The sequence below is a fragment of the Littorina saxatilis genome, linkage group LG1 (genome assembly GCF_037325665.1).
Source record: "Littorina saxatilis isolate snail1 linkage group LG1, US_GU_Lsax_2.0, whole genome shotgun sequence".
Classification (NCBI taxonomy): domain Eukaryota; kingdom Metazoa; phylum Mollusca; class Gastropoda; order Littorinimorpha; family Littorinidae; genus Littorina; species Littorina saxatilis.
This window is the reverse complement of record NC_090245.1, coordinates 109,209,192-109,230,882: the sequence shown is the minus strand read 5'-3', so window position 1 is coordinate 109,230,882 and position 21,691 is coordinate 109,209,192. Positions and strand designations below refer to the sequence as shown.

The window sequence follows — 21,691 nt, the reverse complement described above, 5'->3', positions numbered from 1 at the left end:
ACTTCGCCCGGACATTTGTGACTCCGAAATCGAAGCAGATACTTTGATCACGATGGTGTTGTAAACGTTCATGATGACAACGCACACTACAAATCGGTTAAAGACTTCTCCCAGACTTGCGAATCAAAGTCTTCCTCTTCCTGATCGATTGAAGCCCGGACATCGTACATGAGAACATGTTGCTCTTACCGTTTGCTGTCTCCACTCCGACTCTCTTCAACTCTCTGACTCTTCTGTCCCTCTGTCTTCTGCTGTCAAACATCTTGGAGTCACTCTAGACAACACCCTTTCCATGAAACAACACATCTCTTCTGTCTCTCGCACCTGCTACTTCCAACTCCGCCGCATCGCCACTATCCGCAAGTACCTCACCACAGATGCTACCGTCAAACTGGTCACTTCCACCATTCTCTCACGTCTTGACTATTGTAACTCTCTCTTGGCTGGTCTTCCCTCTTCTTCTATCTCTCGTCTCCAACGCATTCAAAATAGCTCTGCCCGTCTTGTCTTACGAAAGAAAAGGAGAGACCATATCACCCCCCTCCTAAATCAGCTCCACTGGCTTACCCGTTCCTGCCCGTACATATCACATACAAAATCAACACTCTCACCTACAAATGCCTCCATGGTCTCGCCCCTGCCTATCAGAGAGATAAGAACAATTCAAGAACAATTCGTAAAATAAAGAATTGTTCTTGAATTGTTCTTATCTCTCTGACTCTCTCTCTCTCTATATATGTCCCCTCACGAGCACTCGGATCATCTGCCGACTCCCTTAAGCTCAACATCCCCCACACCAAACTCAAAACAGCAGGTCAACGCTCATTTTCTTTCCAAGCACCTAGCCAATGGAACACACTACCTCTCCCCCTCCGTCAACAACAGTCCCTCGAATCATTCAAATTTCCTCCGAAAGCGGCGTATGGCTGCCTTAATGGCGGGGTAAAAACGGTCATACACGTAAAATTCCACTCGTGCAAAAAACACGAGTGTACGTGGGAGTTTCAGCCCACGAACGCAGAAGAAGAAGAAGAATCATTCAAATCTGCACTCAAGACATTCCTTTTTTCCAAATAATCCGTGCATTCTACACTGCCCACCCCCATCCCACCCTGAATAAATGTACATACTTAATGGTTGATGGTGTGTGTGTGTTGGTGACTTTAAGTCTCCGTGTGTGTGTGAATGAGTGTATGTGCGCCTTGGGTCGCCTGTTGGTGAGACATGTGCGCGTTACAAATATTCGTATTATTATTTAAGTTATTGAGACATCCCCGTGCACTAAGGGATTTATAGAGCAAATCGAGAAAATTCATTATTGAACGAAGCGCATAGCGCTGAGTTCAATAATTATTTTCGAGATTTGCTCTATAAATCCCTTAGTGCACTGGGATTGTTTCAATAACGATATTGTCAGTACCGCCATAGAAAAAAGAAGATTCCAAACGCACATTTTGCAATGCGCATTTGAATAGGCATAACTGTGTGGTCAGGTCGTGTACAGTAAAGATCTACTTTTGTGTGGGGTGTCTCAAGTGTGTCGTGCTTTCGTCACACGCATTTTAATTTCTGTTGGTAAATTCCAGTGTAGCGTTAATCTGAACAGTGATGATCTTTCAGAGAGACCTCATTTGAACTCGGAGAAAGGGCTGTGCTGTTCATTATTTGGGATTCGAAACCTCCAGTCGAGCTTCGACGGATTGACTGTGCGGAGTGACTCCCCTCGAACTGATTGACTCGAAGCCGCGGGACTCGACGGTTCGCACATTTTCAAAACAAATGTGGCATATTTCTCGTGTTGTATCGTCACTCATCGGGGAGTCTGATACTAAATATGAACGGTAAGAATGCTCTGAACCCTACACGTATTATATCCCCATCGTTTTTTCGTTCACATTTGCCCAACATGTTAATTTGCTGAGCGGGGTTTATGTCGTCTGCTAGGGCATCAAACCACTGCATGCAGTCTGCACTGACTGAGTCTGCACGCACGAGGCACGCTGGTAATAAGTCTTATAATGGTAAGAACGTTCTGAACCCTACACGTTTTCGATTACGATTGTTCTTGCCTTGAAATAATAATTCGGAAACCATTCATTTACTGAACTGATGCAGTCGTATTTCAGTGTAGTCAGTGCGGCTACGTATGACAGACTCACAGAGTCGATCGAGTCAGTCTTCCAAACTGGTCTAGCTGGAACGTTATCGGAATAACACTTGTGTTTTCTGCTAGCGGGTGGGAATTTTATATTAACTCATCATTTGGTAATGTGGATGATAAGCTACATGCCACTAACACGATGAGAAGAATCGATGCAAGTCGGCGAGAATTAGATAAAACACAGCGGCTTCTATTTTAGATCAGTGGCAGCCGCACTGTGGCACAGGCACATGCAATCTGTCAGAAAAAAACCCACTTCTGCTTTAATTGAGAAGCAGGGAATTTATGGTCATTTGGTATTGTGGAGAATATAAGCTACATGTCAGTAATTAATTCTGAGGATGAGAGCACAGTCTTGCTTAGGTAAAGCGGGGCGTAAGAATACGCTCTGTGGAAAAGTTAGCGCACTCCAAGAGTGCGCTAACAGTTTTAGCGCATCGCCATTAGCCAATCAACTGGTTCACATCAGTCATGTGACACCAGTACTTACTGACAATTATTATTATTATTATTATACGAGTGTGCATGAGTTGTTAATGCGAAAGAATGTGTATGAGTGCGCCTTGAGTCGCCTTGTGATGAGATATGTGCGCGTTATAAATTCTCATATTATTATTATTATCTATGACAGGCAACAATGATTTCAGGTACGTTACCATATAGACTGCTCTGTGTGTGTGTGTGTGTGTGTGTGTGTGTGGTGTGTGTGTGTGTGTGTGCGTGTGTGCGTGTGTGAGAGAGACTGAGAGAGAGAGAGAGAGAGAGAGAGAGAGAGAGAGAGAGAGAGAGAGAGAGAGAGAGAGAGAGAGAGAGAGAGAGAGAGAGAGACAATGACAATGACAATTCTTTATTTTACGAGGGTAACAGAATAAGCATTGGTATACTTTTTTTGCATCTGGCCCTCGCCCTAAAGAGGGACTAAATCTACTATAATAACTACTACTACATACTTACATAATTAGTAAAACAGTATAAGTTTATGTACATAAGTGCATTATATGAAACATTGTAGGTTATAAATGTTCATGACAAGGTACAAAGCAAAATTGTGAAAGTCAATTAGAGTCAGAATAATATGCAATAGAACATCAACTCTGCAAGACAATGGATATTATGCAGAACATCATAATTTCGTGAACAAAACAATAAATCAAAAGTGAGTGACTGTGTCCCAAAGGACATAACAATCAAGAATATACTATGTTCATTAAATGGGATATATATTTGTTTTTGAAAGAATCTGTGCTGGTAGCTTCCCGTAAGGCATTCGGAAGAGCGTCCCAGAGACGGCCACCTGAATAAACTAGACTAGACTTAAATAAGTCTATCCTAGGAAGAGGAGTGTTAAATTTCATAAGGTGGTGTGAATTTTTCAAAGAGAACTTTGAACAAATGGTTTGGGGTAGAGTTTCGGATATAATTTTATGCATAAAGATTCCTTTGTTAAAAAGCAGTCTTGACTTTAGAGGTAAGATCCCTAAATGTATGTAGTCTAACTCTGTGAGGGTAGTGTGCTTTAGTAATACTACTTTTAGCGAGAGAGAGAGAGAGAGAGAGAGGTAAATAGAGAAAGAGATGATAATGACGATGATGATGACCACAGTCGTCGTGTATATCTCCAAGTGCAAGACTGGACATGAACCTCAAGATTGTGACTGAAAGACAGCTGGAAGACCCTTTACTGCTGATATTGTCTCACCCAGCCCTTTCCAAGCTGCTGTCAGTCACCTGATGCAACGGCAAAGTGACCCAAAGCCGCGCTGCAGTTGAAGGAAGCATTGTTTTGATGGCTCTTCTGTTTGTGGTGAATGCCATGGGCTTGAACTTTCTAACGCTTCTGACATGTGCACAGATGATTACAAGTGATACGAGGACCACGATGCGCTTTATATTTTCAAATTTGTCAGGCTGTAAGAAATGTGGCAAAATATTTCGAGTATCTTGAGCAGAAAAATGCAAGTTCGGCATGATACACACATCAGTTATAAGATGTGTGCAGCGCATTCTTTTTCATAACAGAAACAGAAAAAAAAGTGCTCTAATAGAAAATTGCAAGTCTCCAGGTGAACTTGTTTTTTTGTGGACACACCGATAACTTTCATAGATCGTTTCTTACCTACTCAGCTAACTGTTCCACCAAACCTGTATGTATGACCCGGCCATTCTGCCTGTCCCTTCAATTCTAATTTAAGAAGTAACTGTACCAATCATAACATCATATGAACAACTTAAATCAGGACAAAAATAACTACGTGCATGATCCGTATTTACCTTTGCACAGTCAGGTCGTATTGTGGAAGCTGTGATTTGGATACATCCTTCACACTTACTACTAAAATGTGTAAACAAAGTAGTTTACTTTAACTTGACAAACAAAATATCATTACTACTATCATTCCAACGCGTTCTTGGAGACGAACCCGAAAACATCCAAGAAAAACATGGATTTGTTGGCCTGCAAAGAGCAAACAAGGTTAGATGTTTGGGAGGAGACGCCAGCTTGACCTTGACCTGACCTTCTGGGTGGCCGAGTGGTAACGCACTTGCGCTCGGAATCGAGAGGTTGCGTGTTCGACCCTGGGTCAGGCCGCTATTTTCTCCCCCCTTTCCTAACCTAGGTGGTGGGTTCAAGTGCTAGTCTTTCGGATGAGACGAAAAACCGAGGTCCCTTCGTGTACACTACATTGGGGTGTGCACGTTAAAGATCCCACGATTGACAAAAGGGTCTTTCCTGGCAAAATTGTATAGGCGTAGATAAAAATGTCCACCAAAATACCCGTGTGACCTGGAATAATAGGCCGTGAAAGGTGGATGCAGCGCCTAAAGGCAGTCGATCTACTGGCCGATGTGAATGCGTGATATATTGTGTAAAAAAAAATTCCATCTCACACGGCATTAATAGGTAACATGCGCCTTGAGTCGCCTTGTGTGGTGAGATACGTGCGCGATATAAATCCTCGTAAATAAAATAAATAAATAAAATAAATAAATAAATGTTACTCAAGTTATATTTACCTGAAAGCATTCTCAATGACAAACCCGAAAACATCCTTTAAAAACATAGATTTTGGGGCCTTTCAAAGATCCCACAAGGTTGGCTATATTCGGGACAAAAGGTAAGCTTGACGTGACCTACTTTTGAAATTCTTCCTTGTATTTTCCTATATCATTATTACCTATTATTCTGTCGAAGCATTCTTCAAAATAAACCCCAAAAACATACATGAAAATAATGAATTACTTTGCCTACAAAGAGCGAATAAGGCTGGATGTTCGTGAAAAAAGGTAACCTTGACCTGACCTAGTTTTGAAACGGTGACGTATTTTTTTCCTAGATCTGTTTTCATATTATAGCGCTAACATAAAGCTATCCAAAAAACTTAACAGAGCAAATCTTGCAATTATTCTGAGGTTCCTATGGTTACAGTCGTAGGATAGCTGGATCATAAGAGAAAGAACAAATCCGATTTGTAAAGTGTGCATGTTAACTCCACACAGTTTCAATACTAACTTAATTTCTGCTTCCATCGTCTCTCTTCTTTCTTATGCCTAGTTCACACCAACGGCGAATGCCGCGCTTTACAATCGGCGAGCAAAGCGCCATCATTTTTCCAAAAATATCACGATCTCAGTCCTAAGTAATGTTACGCTCTGATAAGCTCTGATACGAATTCAGTGGTTACGCTTTGGGGACGAATTATTTCCCGATTTGATCAGGCCTTGTTACGCTTTGTTACGCTTTAAATCACGCTTTGATAAGCTTTATTACGCTTTGATGCGATTATGACGCTTTAAATCACGCTCTGATACGATTATCAAGCTCTGTTATGCATTGTTAAAGTGTAACTAAACAAGCAAAAAGGAAAAACATCGTTCAGCAACCTTTACACTTTGATATAAAGAAGGGCCTCATATACTGTCGAACTGCGAAAAAAAAAATTTTTTTCTCTCACTCGGACACTGTTTGACGGACATGTGAAGTGCGCGCCAGGAACGACAATCTTCTTAGTTTACCTGATTAATGCCCTTAATTTTTGGTTCTGGTACTTTCAGTTCCGGCTGTTGTCATCAATCTACCAAAATAAAAGATCAAACGGAGTTTTCGATTTTTATTTCATGGTTCAGAAAAATATTGCTTATTTTCTGAAGTCAACCGTTTTAGCGAATCTTTCTTTGATTCTTAAAAGTCATTTCAGATTTTTGAAAAATAGTCAACGGTTAGTAATTACCAATATATCGTAAACAAACATATCGATAGGTTTTGGTAAGAAGACACAAGTGCGATGAATGTGGTACCAGTATTTTTGTGGTAAGTAAGGATGCATTTCTTTGCTGTAAGCACATTTACAATGCACATTTAATCTGTTTAGCAACATAAACGAAAGCATGGTACAGTGCCGCTTGTTTGTGGTCTATCTTTTCGCGGCAGATGCGTAACAATTAGGGTCTCAGTTGGAAAAAGCTGCTCGGAACCAGAGCAGATTTGGCTTGGGTTCTTTGAGTTTGAGTGTGAATGATCGACGAGTGGCTTGACATTTTTAACGAATCATTACTGTAGCCTACTTGAAACCATCATCTGTTTCTGAATTTGTCATCAGTTATGATTGAGCAGTCTCATAGGAATCGTCCATAAAATGTTAAACCGAAAAAGGGCAGACGATTCTGAATCACACAGGCTGCTGTACAAAATCAGATCTAAAACGATATTTTGAACTGCGACGTCTGCGTAAATGCCCTGTAACAAAATACCTTGTCCTGGTCATGTGTATACACATCAGCTTCTATTGGGAAGATCAGTATTTTATATTAATCACAAATACAAGATTAGAAATAGTTCTGAAGATCGCCTTTGATTTCAGTTTCAGCGGCAAACTAGCAGATCTGTCCAAACCGGCATCGTTTCATGGTTGAAACTTGAATAATCCCAAATAGATCTGAGTGGGGGTAAGTTTTATAGTATTTCAATTTTTTACGGCAGTTTTATTTAAAGATAGTGTAGTGGATGCCTCTGGTGAAGACTACAGTTATATGAATTTTTTGTTGTGATATTAAAATGATTGTTCTTTATTTACACAATTGAATAATTTGTATTTATTGGTTTGCAGATGACGGCATACTGAGTGCTCCAAGAACATACGCCTGCTGGCATTTTCTGTCTTTTCTGAAGACGTCGAGGCAAGCAGAAGTCACGGTCCACACACACACAATGACATGAACAAGAAATGATATTTTTTCATGGGCATATCCAGTATTAAAACTTTATTACCATGCAAACGCAACGATTAGAATTTAGAGAAGGTCATCGGTCACACACACACACACACACACACTGGGCGGATCCGGAGGGGGGTTCCGGGGTTTCCGGACCACTTAGGAGCCGGCCTTTGTATTCTAAGTGACGATTTTGGAAAGAAGTTGGCTAATTAGTTTGCTCAGGTTGCGCCAGATCGATCAATTGTCCTTGTTGTGATTCAAATGTTTCTTCTTAATATATTTACTTTTTTGGAAGGTGTATTAGGGGATGTTTCTTGGCTCAGATTGATCCATTTTCCTTGTTTTTATCAACATTTGTCGGACCCCCCCCCCCCCCCCCCCAAGGAGGTTGAAAGCTTCGCGTCTTCAACTAAACGCTTCGCGTCGTCAAATTGTCCCTAAAAGAAATGTGGAAACTCCCCCTTAAAAATGATGTGATCCGCCCCTGCACACACACAAACACACACAAATAGAGAAGTAATAAATGGATACAGTTTTTCTTTATTTAAATTACAATCAGATGTGGTCGTAGAACAGGCACTGTAAACAAAACCAAGCATGATATACCACTTGTGTGATGTTTCGGTCAATATCTTTATTTTCCTTTCAGAAATACATTGGCGTTTTGAATGTCAAGGGAAGTGATACAAATGCTGCAGCGGGCTATCAAGAACGCGAAGGCAAACAAGGTAAATACCTACTTCTGACATTAGTTTACTTATTAACTCTTTCTATACTGGCCATTATCTCCCCAGTCTTTCCCCAGAAACTGGCCATTTGCATGGGTTTGCAAAAACATTCTCAAAAATAAACAAGTTGGTAGAGCACTGGACTTGTGATCGGAAGATCGCAGGTTCGAATTCGGGCCGGGACGGACACGGGTCAACTTTATGTGCAGACCCAGAGACGGAAGCCATGTCCCACCCCCGTGTCATCACAATGGCACGTAAAAGACCATGGTCATTCTGCCATAATTAAGTGCAGGTGGCTGAATACACCTAAACACGCAGACACCTGGGTAGCGCGACTCCGTTGCTGCTAGCTTTCCACTGGGAGGAAGCGACCCGAATTTCCCAGCGATGGGACAATAAAGTAATGAAAATGAAATGAAATGAAATGAAAACAAGATGCAGCCTTCAAACTCATAGGTTTTATTGTGAATATATTGCTGAAACATATATGCCAAAGTTTGGTTTCATTGTTGTGAAAAAAATAAAAATATGATGTCCAGAATTTATGGGTATATTTTACGCAATACGAAAAAGGGGTATGTATTTTGACTTAGAAGCATTTTTTCTTATGAAGGCTCTGTTTGCAACAAAACTGTTTCTGTTTACTTGTATGAAGATTGTGCTTACACAAAAACATAACAAATACCAACTGATTTTCCACTTGGTGGTCATGTAAGCATTGTGAACATGTCCGAAAAATCTGATCACACACCATGTGGTCGACATGCAGACCTGAACGGCCAGTGTATGGTGGCAGAGTTGGAAAATAGGAAAAGTCTTGATGCCAATCCTTCATCAAAAACCGAAGAAAATCGTCATTGTAATAAGTTTGCTTTATTCTAAATCAAACGACTAAGATAGATGACAGACACAACGACAAACACATTCAATTCTATGTAAAACATACACAATGCTCACGTTAACAAGCTGGCCATAACAATGTGCCCATCGTGCATGAATTAAGTGTGGCTTTGGTCGGATCAGTAGCCGTGCTTTGTCTGCGATACTAAACATGAAATTTTGTTAAAGCGACGATTTAGCAATGTTGTTGTTGCTGCTGCTGCTGTCTGTTCTTGTCACGACATCTCGTTTTTTCCCTCCTGATTCTGAGAAGAAGCTGTTTAATTGTGATATCAGGCCTAGGAACCCCTGATTTTCACTTAGAGCATTCTCAAAGAAACTTAGCGTATGTTAAGAAAAATGAGTGTACTCCACACTTTGTCTTTTGTTGTTCGTTGTCGTTGCATGTCTACCGTTCCACAGCCACCTACTATAGCTGATGGGGTCTATGTCGACCAAAAGAATGGGATTCACTGTAGGTCGAGTTCCTGTAAGTGGATTCTCTGTATACCTAAGACTTTAAAATTGGCAATCTTGTATACAGGGAATACCACAAAGTGTAGTTCCTGTAGCGTTTTGCTAATATCAATGAAAGTCACGTGATGCTTAGCGACATCGTTAGAATTTGATGTTTTTCGATCTTTTTTTGATATTTCTTAGAAATTCGAGTATGGTTTGCAAGTTTTATTGAAAAACTGCACCCTGTGGGATTCCCTGTATACTAGATTGCCAATTTTAAAGTCTTAGGTATACAGGGAATCCACCTACAGGAACTCGACCTACAGAGAATCCCACTCTTTTGGTCGACATAGACCCCATCAGCCCTACTATAAGTGCAAGTGTTAAATGACGTATTTCCACAAAAGACTGCTTGCAGAGAATCATGTGATGCCAATGACAGGTAAGGACATGTGGTAATACATACTACGTTTTGGAACCAGGGAAAATGCAGCACAAATTATTTATCAACCAAATTGATTGACTTGTGCACCACGACAAAAGTTTTCTTGGATCCATAAAAGGTCTTTTGCCAGAAAATTGCTCTGAACATCAAGTACCCTGCAAGTTGTCACACATTTACATTATTGAAATAAAAAGAAAACACACCAGTAACCAGGTTAGGTACGTTAATATCTATAATCAATATCTCGGCACGTTACTGCCTTCTTCGGGATGGTAAGCTGAACATTATTGAACAAAATGATCGGTTTAGATTGTATACTTTGATTCCTGAACGAAGAAGCAGAGGTACTGCATACAACTAGGACTGTAATATCAGCTTTTGCCTGAAACACACACACATACACTTATAAAATTAATGCAATGTCATTGTATGAAGCCAGAACAATCACTAACTTACATAGTTGGTCACACAATTACCCATCACTGAACAATAAATCGAAGTCGGGTGGATTCAATGACTAAAGCAGTAAAGGCTTTGAAAAAAACCCTCATCACAAAACATCCCCCCCCCCCCCAAAAAAAAAAAAAATAAATGAAATAAAACAGGTTGTGTATATAGCGCAGTAAACACCATGCAGGTACAAGCAAAGATTTGACAGTGATTATCCTTGTTTTATATAGCACACATTTTCTAGTTTTAATCTCTCTCTCTCCCTCTCCCTCTCCCTCTCTCTCTCTCTCTCTCTCTCTCTCTCTCTGGAAAGTAATTTATTGACCTGTGGGTTATTTGCGTTTGTATACACATTGGTGATTCGTAAACTATGTTGAAAGAGATTGTCAAACAATATTATATGGGGTGTCTTAAAAAAAATGTATATCAACAAAATCTGTCATTATTATCTAATATCAGGCACACGGTTTTAACAAAGCTATGTCACGGAATGCAACATAAGTGGCTTAAAAAGTCGTGTTTTTGTGTGTGCAGGATATTCGCTAGGACAGGACCTCAAGCTGAACCAGCACAACAGCGATGCATTCTTCCATGGCTTCCACAAAAGTCTTTCACCTATAGCGGGCATTGCATACAGATAGTCCAAAGAGGGTTAGGGTTACCCTAACCCTCCTTTTTAAAAATTCTTTAGACCAATTATCCCTCTGTTCCCATGTTAAACATGGAATAATTCTGGACAAATGCGAGGACGTTAGCTTTTTTTTAAAAAATTTTTTTTTATCATTTTATTTATCATTAAAACTTGTTTAGATTTCGATTCGTAAACCATTTACAGTAATCCTTTGTTTTTTTAACTTTGTTCATCTTACCACAGTCACTTTGTTGTTTAGATTTATCATTAAATTTGTTACCATTATGCAGGAAAAATGTAGAATAAAACCAGGAGAGCTTTCGGTAGAAGATATTTCCTGTGTCAAAAGTTAATGCTTATTCTGATTGATGGGTGCTCCAAACTAAGTTATTTTGACTGCCTTATTCGAATTCATTTCCAAGACAGGGCTGAGAAGTGGAGAAGCTTAGGAGAATATCGTAAAAATTGTCTGGGTGTTTATGCAAAACTTTCGAATATGTCAGATTTTACTTTAGAGATTTTAAATACTGTTAACTGACAGACATGCTATAACTTCTACACCAATTGACTGGATAACTTCATATTCAGCATACTTAAACTTGATTTTATGCATGTGCAGTTCACAAAGTGGCAAATTTGTAGGTTAAATTATCTAACTTTTGCATCACCAATGACACCAACGCTTTCGTGTCTGAGGATTGCCCTGAACCTAGCTGTAACTGCATGCTTTCTTCAGGTCATCGATAGCCTGGGGGTTGAAGGAGATGTTTTTACATACTCAGACATTCAAAATAATCAAAAATGTAAAAGCCTGAAGGGTTTAAATTAGGTAAAAATGGCTACCGCTCAATGTCAAAACTCGTTCTGTTTAGTCGACCCCCGAATTTGGAGAAAAAAATTAAAATTGCACAAAAGTCAGACCATTATCAATTTACAAAATTGCCACTTACTGGAAAGGCAGAACATAAACTGAAGTTAATGAATACCATATATAAAATAATTGGTTCAACAGATGCAGAAGTAATTTGCATGGTTGTGGGTGTCCTTTTTAGGGGGGTCAACCCTGTAGAAGAGACGATTTTCTTTAATTATCAATCCGTAATATATTGTTTGTTATGCATACAAGATTAACATTGACAAATACTTCAAGACTCCTCATTGATCTTAACAAATGTTGTGGTTTTTTTTTGTTACTGACTGATTCACTTTCTATTCACTTTACTCTACATAAGTCACGACAAGAAAAGCAAGGGAGGTAATTTCTTCGGAAGAGGTAATTCTCTCCCCTCAGAACGATTGTTGTAGTTTGTTTGATTTTGTTCCCTTCTAATAAGTATTATTTAAAATAGATCTTTACATCTTGATCTGAAAGGCGCAGTACCCCCCTCCCCCCAGGATGTTAAATTCTAGGTTGTGTCCATGTAAAATCCTGATCCGAGTTGGTTTTTCATGCAACTGTGCCTCTGTATGCCACTCAATTAGACATACTTTGCAATCCATAATTGCACGAAACTAAGTACAGGAAATACGTTGTTGTCGTGTTTTTAATATTACATAATGAAATAAAAAATGTCACAACTGGTTTCGTGTTGGGCTTTCTCTCTCTGTCTGAATCTCATAATTACTTCCTTCTGAGGCCTCAAATGTGTTGCAGGCATTGTTCAGCTTACATTTATTGTTACAATTTTTGTGGATATGTTATTAAGTGTGTGTGTTTCTATCATTCGTTATCAGTGTGGTTAAAAAAAAAAAAGCACACGTCAAAGTAATTTACCCTTCATCATTATCAAAACATGCAGATACAGGTAATAAATATTTGTGATACTTTAAACAAATACAATGTTTGTTTGTTGCGTTTTTTTCTTTTTTTCAGAGCAAACACACATCGTATTTGTTCAAACGTGTATATTCTGCACTTTCTAATACCCTGCATGGATCTCCAAATCAAGAATAATGAAAAGTCGTTCGTCTAATAGCCCTGCAGCACTCACACGAAAATGATAGAAGCTTGCATGCATGCACCCAGGCTCGCTGTCTTCGGCTAAAAGAGCTTACCGTTGGATCTTCGCTCAGACAAATGTAGCTGTCTTGTCCACTTGCTCCTGTCGCATAGATCTGCAATGTGCAACATCATCTTTGATTAATAAGTCTGAGGCACAGACAAACACACACGCGCGCACATTTGCGAAAGAATGCACGTCAGTCTATTCAATCAAACAGTATAAAAACATACCACAGACGTGGTGGTGGAAACTGGACATTCGCCGTATAACATAATCAAGAGATTCATTTGTGTGTGTATGTTTAATCAAAAGTTCATCTTGCGCACATTCAGTCTGTATTGTAACAGGACCCATCCCGTAAAAACTTCGAACAGATCTATTAAATTCTGAAATCCTTGACAAGGTTTTTTTTCCAATCATCTGTATCTGACCGAAGTAAAAAATAAAATAAAAGAAATCAGCCAGTACACGCATCTACCCCCTCACACGACAATACATATGTGGCGAAAAAAGGAATCGAGAGGGGGGGGGGGGGGGGGGGGAACAAGGAATAAATTAGATCCAGAAATAATTCCACTTCATCATTCCAAAATTCAAGTGCGAAGTGATCAGATACTGTGGTAAAGATACGTGCTTAGTATCACAACTGAAAATACAAGCCCTAGGGTTTTAAATCAAGGAAACAATTAAAGTTAAGGAAAGATCAACAGAAATGTCGAGAACATGTAAAATATTGTACTTACAATCCGTTTCAGCATGCTCTTCGAATAATAATCTCCCAGTCAGCCTCGTGCTTACGACTTCGACAGGATGTTGCCTCTCACGCTGAGCCAGTGCATTTGGAGTGAATTCAAAGGCCAGAGATGCAGTACAAGCACATTAGTTAGATCCAATTCATTTACATTGCTACCTTGCCCAATTTATGGTTATTTCTGTTGGTAACATCACACATGTGGCAAGCAGTGCTTGTTGCTGACTCTGCTGGGACAGGCAGCAGACGATTTTATTTAGGAACCAAATTCTGATTGGTTAAAACATAAAACCGGAACTCAAAGTACCACTTGTTCTTTGGAAGTATCAAATCAAGAACAGATAAGCAGGTAAATCTGAAATGGGTTCAACACTTTTAAAAAATCGTAGTAAATCAGAAAACACAGTAAACGTTGGAAAAATCGTCCAGTGTCGCTTCTACAGGTCTATACTTGGACAAAACATAAAGCAATTCAGTAAAGCTGACACTTCAAAATGTCTGTTTAGTTACACTTTAAGCTCTGTTACGCATTGGAAAATTTCCAGATCGCCGATTTCATGCCGCTTTTGATCCAGAGCAGATCCACAAAATCATTGCATCTTTGACTCCACAACACGATGGCAGAACGACAAGATCCAGAAGTTCCAGATGTACCAGAGCATAATCTATCTTAGCAAAGCCGCGTGTCAAGTGGTGACAGACCGTGAAGACTGGGGTCCCCGCTTTGAACAAAGCTCTGTTAAGCCGCTTTCCTACGCCTTTGAGTCAAGCTTTACTGAACTTTGTTACGAGGCTTTGTTTAGCTTCGATACGCTCTCGGCGCTTTAATCAATTCGTGACAGAGCGCCCAAATTTTTTTAAACAGTTTACATTTTTTAAGTTGGCGCCGCCCGCTTTTGCCGAATGTCCCGCTTTGCTCAAAGCTTTCCAACGATCCTGACGCTTTAGTCGAGCTTTGTTACGCTTTGGTGCCGCTTTGCACGCCGCTTTAAAGCGCCATCAAAGCGCCGTTAGTGTGAACTAAGCATTACTCTATATAAACTTTAAAAAGAAAATTGCATATGGAGAAAAGACAAATTATTCCTTTATTCGCTTTTCTCCACAATTCTATCCTTCTTGCTAACATACAGAAAGGAAAAAAATAACGTATTCAAATCAAACAAAAACTTATTATCAGGGTCTGGTAAACTCATAACCAGATGAGTTAACTTAGACAGCGCCAACAACTGTTATTTTTTCAAAGGGGATTAAATTTATTCTGGACCAGGACCCAAATTCTCAATTTCTACACATTTATGTTCATCTGAATTGGTTGAAAAGACAATGCCAATAACTTTAAATGTTACAGGGTTCCAACTGAGCCTACGTACATGTAACAGTTTTTATGAGAGCTTATCCAGACAGCCCACTTGCCAAATCGTAACGCTGATGATATCTGGTACCGATGCGCTATCGAGGGTCCCATGCTCTTGCAGGGGAAACCACTCTTAAACTTATGACTTGGCCAAGATGGCTGCCAACTGAACCTTTTCCGTAGAAACAGCAACAATAACGCGAAAAAAAAGTGTGTAAATACTCTTCATTCAGAAAAGTAATGTTAGGTTTGAGAAAAGTGATAGTTAACAAGATTGTCAGGATAGAATAAACTGTCTGTATAATTTCACGATCGACGTGGATAGATCTGTACAAAGCGTCACCCACATCGATACATTAAAAAATACAATAACAATACAAGTAATACGTCTACACTACAGTACAACTTCTACAAGTGAGTTTCTCGCTGGATGTTTTTGAAGGCATAGTATTTTAATGTTCAGTGGCGTAAATATGATCTGTGACTCTGTTTGAAAAGGGTATGACAATTCTTTGTGCATAAATATTTTAAAAAAAACCCACCCATTTCCTTTTATTATTAATTAAAAAAAAGACATCGAAGTAATTGCATGATCATGAAATTTAAAGCATTATTGATTTTGATTTGTCATGTCATCGCGTTATGAGAATGGCATTCTTTGTTAGGGATTTTAATACCAAAGCACTTTGAAAATGAAAGCCAGGGTTTTTGTCACCCTATTCTCAAGATTTGTAAGCAATGGCTGTACTTGTAAACTGAACTGTACAACTAAATACATTACATGAGTCAAAAGTTGTCATTGACATATTATAACTAGGTTGTGCATAATAATCAAGACATATTTCTTGTGTAAGAAAAACTAATAACATGTATATTGTGGAGATGGAGAGTTTTTTAATTCTAGCTGGTTAGTCAATTTTTAATGTTAGTTCAAACTTCAACGGTTGGAAATGTTAAGCTATTTCCAGTCTCAGTGAGGTTTGTATGTGAATTAATAAAAACGCTCGCGCTGGACCCGAGTACTCTTCAGACTGGCTCGCTCCCCCAGTATGAACGTTTTTCTCTTGTGCACGTTTAAGACCAAGTGATTGATCTGTGTGAATTACAGGCATTCCCTTTGCTATATAAATACATTGCATGCGAGCCGAGGATGTGCATGGTGACTGGCCTTTCTCTTTTATTTGATCACATTCACAGTGAAAATGCACACACACATTCACACACACACACACACTCTCTCTCCCTCACTCCCTCTCTCTCTCCCTCTCTCTCTCTCTCTCTTTCTTACACACACACACACACACACACACACACACACACACACACACACACACACACACACACACACACACGAGTACAGACTCATGCACGCGCACACACACACACACACACACACACACACACACACACACACACACACAAACACTCACACACACACACACACACACACAACACACACACACACACACACACAGTAACACTAACACATGTGCACAAAATGAACACACACACACACACCGCGCGAGAGAAAAAGACGTCAAAGACTTTTGACCGTGACGTAATCTTTTTATGACGCTATATTTCTCGTCAATGTGTGACGAGTTCGGCTGTTCTATCAGACTGCCTGGCTGGCTGTGGCTCCGCGAATTCCTCCCACCGCCAAGTCGGTTTTTGTGGTTTATTTCGCATTTAGGTCCCAGGTAACATTATGAAGTTTTAATACGATCAATCGGACCTATTATCAAGTTAGTGTATCAACTTTTGAACGAACTGCGCCCAGTAGTTTCCCAGCAATGAGCTGTTAAATGGAGAAAGACAGACACACAGACACACAATTAAAGTCTGCTGAGCCCTTGTACTAGCGTACTCGGGGACCAGTAATACTTATACAAGTTATAGTGGAAGAAAAATAAAAACTGTCGGAGTATTCAAATTGCTGACACCATTTCCTTTATACAAACATGTGCAGAAATCAGAAGTGAGAGAATTTGTGAAAGAAATCTGGTGCGTGACCGACCATCTCTTCTCACCATGGCTACCCTCACCCTGTTGGATGTGTGTAACAAGAAGCGCATGGCAGCCGCTTGCCTGGCGTTAGTTTTGTGAGTCTTTTCCTTGTGTTTCTATTCTTGTCTAGTATAAATCAATGAGTATAAACTTCGTGTGTGTTTTTGTTTTGTTTTTTATAAGTACAATCACTTGGCGATAAGTTTTTTATTTTTTTTATACCTGCTTATGTGTGTGCTATGTGTTAAATGAAATAATAGTATTGAATTTCATTACTGGAAAGTGTCTGTAGCCCTTTGCATGGATTCATGGTTATACTTATAGTGATTGTTGCCACCACATTTCTTGCTTGGGGTTCAACTCACTTACCCTGGATAGAGTCATCAATTTGATCAAATGTTCAATATGCTTTTTGCTTGACAGGTGAAAAAGCACATTGTTAGTGTTAGTACAATTACTAGTGTTTCCTTTTTAACAGTGAGTAATGTACGAATGACAACATTTCTTAACCCTAATTGGACGACATTGCCTCACAGCAGCAGTTTGTCGGGCCTACAGTTGCTCATGCATTCAATGAAAACATGAGTACTTAGTCAATGTAAAAGTGCCATCATTTTCTTATTTTCCAACCAATGCATGTAAAAAAAAAAATTGCAAGTGCACCACAAACATAGTTCTTTATAATAATAATAAGGGTATTTATAGGACGCAAATCCTAAAATAGTTATAAGCGCCTTTATTAGTTTTCTTGACCATTGAAAAGCACAGTATGCGTTAGCTTGACTCCCTTTAGAGAAACAAGACAAGATGAGAGAAATGGAGAATTGCCTGGTGCTTATAATTGCTGACTTGTAAACATCTGAGTCATATGTGTTGCAGGGTCACTCTGGTCACCATGACATTAAGAATCCACTGGTCCTACACAGCTCAGCTGGAGGCACAACTACTGTCACACAAAAGTTTGTAATGCTGCTCTTGTGTGTGTGTGTGTGTGTGTGTGTGTGTGTGTGTGTGTGTTTGACAGTGTGTGTGTGTGACAGTGCGCATGTGACAGTGACTGTGCATGTGTGTGTATCACTTAGTGTATTGATTGGCCATTGGATTTCCTTACTTTGAGCCATATGATATCTTAGATCGACTAAAACTTAACACAGGTCTTGACAGACATTAGTCAAATGTTGTATTTTGGTAAAAAAAAATACCCACAATGTGTACGGTCTGTGTGCCTGAGTGTGAGATTGTCATTCATTACATACATGTAGATCTCAGTTTTCAAGTATAACATTAAAGTCGGCATTACATAAAGTGGGTAGAAGATGCATTTAATTTTAAACCTTGCATATTTTTATAGCTCATCTTTTTTCAATGCAAACAGTGTCCACTTCGGTTTTGCTCAACATTCTTGAGAGTTTGGCAATAATTGAAGAGTGAATTTCCTGGAAAAATGGGTGATGGCGGAGTACAGTACAGGAATGTCCAGTAACCATAGAGATGTTTGTTGTAACGGAGTACAGAACAGGAATGTGCAGTAACCATAGAGATGTTTGTTGTAACGGAGTACAGTACAGGAATGTGCAGTAACTATAGAGATGTTTCTTGAGCAGAGTACAGTACAGGGATGTGCATCAACCATAGAGATGTTTGTTGAGCGGAGTACAGTACAGGAATGTGCAGTAACCATAGAGATGTTTGTTGTAACGGAGTACAGTACAGGAATGTGCAGTAACTATAGAGATGTTTGTTGTAACGGAGTACAGTACAGGAATGTGCAGTAACCATAGAGATGTTTGTTGTAATGGAGTAGAGTACAGAAATGTGCAGTAACCATAGAGATGCATGTTTGTTGAGCGGAGTACAGTACAGGAATGTGCAGTAACCATAGAAATGTTTGTTGCAGCCAAGGCCAACAGCTCCTGTGGGAAACAAGAAATGACGGTGTTGTCCAGCTGTCAGCGCTGTCCTCGTGAAGAGCTGGTGAGCGGCTGGTTTTAGGAATTTGGTGATCATTGTATTTTATTGTCGAGCAGCTGGTATTTGGAATTTAGTGTACATTGTATTTGATTGTCCGCTGGGAATTCCATCAAGGGAACTCCATCAAGGGAACTCCATCAAGGGAACTGGGGCTGCTCTCCCTGGGACACGGCTGTACAATGCATGAACAGGGACTGAGAGACAAACACGCACACGCAGTCACACAAACACAAACATCCCATGCACACACACACACAAATTGTTCAAAGGTCATTTTGGTTGGACTTGCTTTTTCAAGAAGTGAACTGAAGAAGTAGATGTACACGATTTCCATCTGACTAATGAGTCCAGGGAATTAATGATTGAATGTTTCTTCACTGCAGAGGGTCAAGTCCAGGGAATTAATGATTGAATGTTTCTTCACTGCAGAGGGTCAAGTCCAGGGAATTAATGATTGAATGTTTCTTCACCACAGAGGGCGGAAGAAGCGTACTGTATGGAGACCGGGTACAAGCAGTGGGTCAAGTGTGCTGACGGCCGCAGTCTTTACAACTGGTCAGTCTCACTTTCTTATCTTAGCAAACCTTCAGGCTTACAGGAAAAAAACGTTGCCCTAGTTGTCTTAGTCTCCTTTTGTGTTTTGAATTGTGAGATGATAATGAGACCAAAATTATGCTAAAAAGTATAGGTTATTAAACATTTGATAAACCTTCAGTCTTACAGGGAAAAAACCACTTTGCCCTAGTTTTCTTATCATTTTGGAAATCTGTAACTTGTCACGACATTCCTAACAGCTGTTTACAACTTGTCACGACATTCCTAACAGCTGTTTACAACTTGTCACGACATTCCTAACAGCTGTTTACAACTTCAGTAAATCTTTGGAAGTTTGATTCTTTAAAATCTATAACCATTTGTATAAACATGCAAGTTTTGTTTTGTGTCAAAACACCGGAGTGTGTTCGTGAGCTTGTACACTACAAAACCGTTAGGTTGCAACATGCATTGATCCTGTGGGTGTTGAATTTAATGTGAACAACATGTTTAGACGATGATCGTATTTGTGAAGATTGTTTAAGACAATGATGGTGTTTGTTACCTGTGGGACAGGTGTGACATCACCCCAGCGGTGGAGGAGCGTCAGTTCTGGATGTTTGAACTGATGGCGCTGGTGATCACTGGGGCGTCCTATTCCGTGGTGTTCATCCGCCAGAGAAAGAACGACCAACAGCTGATGGACAAGATACACAGACAGATTGGACTGACCACATGATGACTGTGGGGGCGAATGAGGGTGTGTGTGTGTGTGTGTGTGTGTGTTTCCGCACGACTGTGTAGTTGTGTATTCCTGTATGTTTCTATCTGCCTGTGTCCTTGCGATCCATTGGTGAAATAGTTGTCTGAATGAGCATGAGTATGCAGTCAGTGTGTCTGAATGAGCATGAGTATGCAGTCAGTGTGTCTGAATGAGCATGAGTATGCAGTCAGTGTGTCTGAATGAGCATGAGTGTGCAGTCAGTGTGTCTGAATGAGCATGAGTGTGCAGTCAGTGTGTCTGAATGAGCATGGGTATGCAGTCAGTGTGTCTGAATGAGCATGAGTATGCAGTCAGTGTGTCTGCATTTTTTAATGTGATTCACTGCTCTTGATGAAGGGATTAAGAGAGAGAGAAAGTGTGAGGGTGTGTTTGATCTCCGGAGAGGCATGGGGGTTCTGTGCTGTGGCGGCAATATCAGTTCATTGTTCTGCAGCGTTTGTTGCATTTAGCAAATAGAGGGAAAAGGGCATAACTGTGACAATGTATGGTCTGTAGACATTATTGTGGGCTTGTTGGTTATATAATTTGGGATCTTTTTCAACGTTGTTGCTGGTTTTCCTACTTTTGTCATGAATTGTGAGATAGTGTAAAATCAGTCAGATGATAATAAGATCAAAATTGTGTTATAAAGTGTAGGTTGTTAAGCATTTCATGAAGGTGTTGAATGTGTCATTAGTATTTATGTTGTCCAGAGTTTGAAGAAGGGTCTGTGCGGGTCAGTGAGAGAGAGAGAGAGTCGGAGGAAGAAAGAGGTCAGAGACAGAGACAGCGAGTCAAAGAGAAAAGGAGTCAAAGAGAGAGAGTCAGAGATATCTGTGGACGTCAACTAGAGCTGCACATGATGACCTGCTAACAGTCAACACATTCCTCCCCTAGACATCTGTATGTACTGACAGAAAAATCTGTATTTTGAGTTTGTCAATAAAGTTGTGTTAAATTTGAATAAATTCACAAAAACTGTGTCAGATTCTTGTTTTACTTTTTTAGTCTTCAGTGAGAAAGGCCAGTGTGCTCTCAATTTAAAAAAGAAATTGCAATACAATATAAGGCTGGAAAATAAAACCTACTTCCCTCCAATATTTACAGGTGATTCGTGTCTTAACCCTGGTGAAGTATTACTTCAGTTTTGTACTTGCATCTTGAAACAATGATATTTACTGTGTTGGGGAGGTGCACACTATATGTAAGGCTTTTAGTGGAATCCCCCCAGCAAAAACCATGCTACAACCCATCACTAATTGCAACAAAAACTTTTTTGATGGAATGTTGTCAGGACAGTTTGGTTAATGCCCAAAAGATTTTATAACTTTCGAGTGA

General features: G+C 39.8%; 1 protein-coding gene and 1 long non-coding RNA gene across 4 annotated transcripts; both read left to right on the top strand.

Moving 5' to 3' along the window:
• Positions 1–5,992: 5,992 nt before the first annotated feature.
• LOC138949730 (uncharacterized) lies at positions 5,993–14,159 on the top strand. Its single transcript, XR_011450405.1, has 3 exons — positions 5,993–7,105; positions 7,267–8,103; positions 9,711–14,159. It is a non-coding gene; the product is annotated as an uncharacterized lncRNA (long non-coding RNA).
• A 994-nt stretch (positions 14,160–15,153) lies between these two features.
• Positions 15,154–21,334, top strand: LOC138949717 (uncharacterized). Of its 3 annotated transcripts, none has more exons than XR_011450403.1 (7): positions 15,154–15,288; positions 17,048–17,180; positions 17,965–18,044; positions 18,983–19,059; positions 19,532–19,611; positions 20,167–20,451; positions 20,638–21,334. XR_011450403.1 is itself a non-coding variant. In XM_070321520.1 (6 exons), the coding sequence occupies exons 2-6, from the start codon at positions 17,110–17,112 to the stop codon at positions 20,327–20,329; spliced, it is 471 nt and encodes a 156-aa protein (XP_070177621.1). In that variant the 5' UTR covers positions 15,213–15,492; positions 17,048–17,109; the 3' UTR covers positions 20,330–21,334. The 3 variants fall into 3 exon arrangements, 1 of the variants encoding a protein (XP_070177621.1); XR_011450402.1 differs by having other exon boundaries at positions 15,213–15,492; XM_070321520.1 differs by having other exon boundaries at positions 15,213–15,492; positions 20,167–21,334.
• Positions 21,335–21,691: the final 357 nt, after the last annotated feature.

Bases quoted from the DNA above. Each gene is read 5' to 3' on its own strand.
- LOC138949717 (XM_070321520.1), top strand. From the start codon at position 17,110: ATGGCTACCCTCACCCTGTTGGATGTGTGTAACAAGAAGCGCATGGCA. The intron at 18,045-18,982 runs GTTTGTAATGCT...TGTTTGTTGCAG, and splicing joins ACAACTACTGTCACACAAAA to CCAAGGCCAACAGCTCCTGT. The intron at 19,060-19,531 runs GTGAGCGGCTGG...TCTTCACCACAG, and splicing joins GCTGTCCTCGTGAAGAGCTG to AGGGCGGAAGAAGCGTACTG.